General features: G+C 39.3%; 1 protein-coding gene across 1 annotated transcript in view; it reads left to right on the forward strand.

Annotated features, from left to right (window-relative positions):
* The first annotated feature begins 6 nt into the window (after positions 1 to 6).
* LOC105820116 (elongation factor Tu GTP-binding domain-containing protein 1-like) overlaps positions 7 to 2,454 on the forward strand; it is a 23,873-nt gene continuing 21,425 nt past the window's right edge. The window contains exon 1 of the mRNA XM_012656537.1: positions 7 to 434. Within this exon, the coding sequence (XP_012511991.1) occupies positions 65 to 434 (370 nt within the window). The 5' untranslated portion in view covers positions 7 to 64. The remainder of the gene's footprint in view (positions 435 to 2,454) is intronic.

The following is a 2,454-nucleotide window of genomic DNA, read 5'->3' on the forward strand; positions in this document are numbered from 1 at the left end:
TAGATACCGAGATTTGGGCAATAGCATTGTGAGTGGCTTCCAGCTAGCAACCCTCTCTGGCCCCATGTGTGAAGAGCCTCTCATGGGTGTCTGCTTTGTTCTGGAAAAATGGGACGTAAGTAAATTTGAGGAACAAGAAACAAGTGATAAACAGAATCAAGAACAAAGTGATCTGGTGAAAGGGGGACAGGGAGAAGTTAAAACCTGTTCTGGTAGAGATGAAAACCAAGAGCAGCAAGATGACTGCTCAGAGCTCTTTGAGAAGAGGACAGCCCAGAAAGGGGAATCTCCACTCACTGACTGCTACGGACCTTTCTCGGGACAGCTCATTGCCACCATGAAAGAAGCATGTCGCTATGCACTGCAGGTGAAACCTCAGCGTCTGATGGCAGCTATGTACACATGTGACATCATGGCTACGGGTGATGTTCTCGGTAAGGAATGAAAGGTAAAGATAGTGAGGAATGCCCTGAATAGCACCGAAGTCTCCTAGATCCAAAAACTTAAACTCTTTATTTTGCAGAAGCTACATCATCATCTAATTTACTAAGGAACTAAGATTTCTGGAAGCTAGGGGCCTTAAGGATTAAAAATCTTGAGAGGGTAAAAACATGACTACTAAACACCTTTTGCAGTAAATAGAATCTTTTCTGCAGTGGAAGTTCTGGTAAATGAGGTTAAAAATGACCATATATTTTACCATCCAAACCTGTTCAGCATTTTTTCTCACGTGAGTAAGTGTATCAGTCTGGGTAACCAAAGTTGTTCTGAAAATGATCAAAGAATAAGGCAACATTCTTGTACTTATAACACAAAAGGGCTTTTGTGAATTCCAGGTTCTTTCTGAAGAAGAAAATTATTTGGGGCGTTATTCACTGCTAACCATTATATCAAATCCTATTCCTGATTGTTCTGTTTTTGGGAGAAGCAACCTTTATGATCTCAGGAGACATGGAGCCCTGGCACTTAGTAGCTCTTTTGACATTTGAATGATGTTACTTCACGGAGACTTACTTTCTTCACCTATAAAAAGAGAATACTCATATAAATTGTGAAAACTAAAATGAGAACGCAAATTCAGTGCCTAGAACAGTGCTAGCACACAGTAGTTCTCTCATTCTCTTGAGATCATGGAGCTGTTTCAGCAGTAAAGAGAGCGTAAAGGAGGATTGAGCACTGGATGGGAAAGTGGACCAAATTCCTAGGTTTCCTCTAGCGCTGAGGTCCTTCGAGTCAATATGTGGTTAACTACGTGCCTTTTAGTAAGGTTCTTTTGCTGATTAACTCCTGAAAGCAGAAATCTAAGCTTTTTTTCCCCTCAAAAAAGAAATTTAGGGAGGGGAAAAAACCTTACTTGCATCACAGTGAGGTTTCTACGAGACGAGCTGAGCATCCATCCACAGCTGGGTTAAACAAAGTTATGTAGATCTGCTAACTGCAAGATCACTTAAAGCCAGTGTGTGCTATAGATTGAATCTTCAAATATGACATGTAATATATAGTGTTTTCAACCTTATTTGAATGCAGCATGCCTATTAACATCTCATAGAATCCCTAGGTTGGTTTGGAAACACCAATCTAGACCATTCCCAGATGTTATTCATTTTTATCAAGAACTTTCTTAATTTAAGAAGGCAGAGATACAGTTAAAATCAGGGAATCTTGATTCCTTCAAATGCTTGAAAAAGACCTAAGAGCTCTTCTCCAGTCTCTCTTACCCTGACTGATGCTTATACCACCTCTGTTTGAATACTTCTGTTGATGGGCAGCTCACAGCCAGTGCCATGATTAGATGGTGTCTTTCCTATATTGAGCAAAAAGTCTGTCTCCTGTTAGTTTCCAATTATTTGTACCACCATTCCTCTTTCTTCCACACAGTAGCATTTCTACATGTATTTGAGGAGAGCATTAGTTTTCTAGTTTTATTTCTAGGTGAAGATTCTCCGGATGCTTCAGCTGTATATCATGATAAGATTTTTGTACTCTTTCACCATTCCAATTGCTGTCCCTTGGACGTACTTTATTTAGTTAGCATCCCTCTTAAATAAAGCAACCATATTGGACGCAGCACCTCAGTTATCATCCAACCAGTACAGAACACAGGCTCACCATGGCCTCATACGTAAGGTACAGCATTCTTTTCATGCAGTTTAGCAATTGCACCTTATCATTAACTCATGTAGGAAGTCAGGATCAACCCCATTTCTTTTTTAAAAAATAAGTTTTATCTTCCCACTCTGTCCCTCAAAAAGCAGGATCCAAATTTTGGTGACTGACTAGACTGTAGAAATTACGGTGTCTCATGAACTATATTTACATATGAGTACACTGAGTCTTAATTTTTTAAAGTTATGTGATGTAATAAGCATTACAACAGTAGTAAAGGAAAAAAAATTTTAATGGCAAGAAAAAGAAGCCACAACATCACCATCTTAGCACATTGATTTCTCTTCC

The sequence above is a fragment of the Propithecus coquereli genome, unplaced genomic scaffold (assembly GCF_000956105.1).
Source record: "Propithecus coquereli isolate 6110/MARCELLA unplaced genomic scaffold, Pcoq_1.0 Scaffold507, whole genome shotgun sequence".
Classification (NCBI taxonomy): domain Eukaryota; kingdom Metazoa; phylum Chordata; class Mammalia; order Primates; family Indriidae; genus Propithecus; species Propithecus coquereli.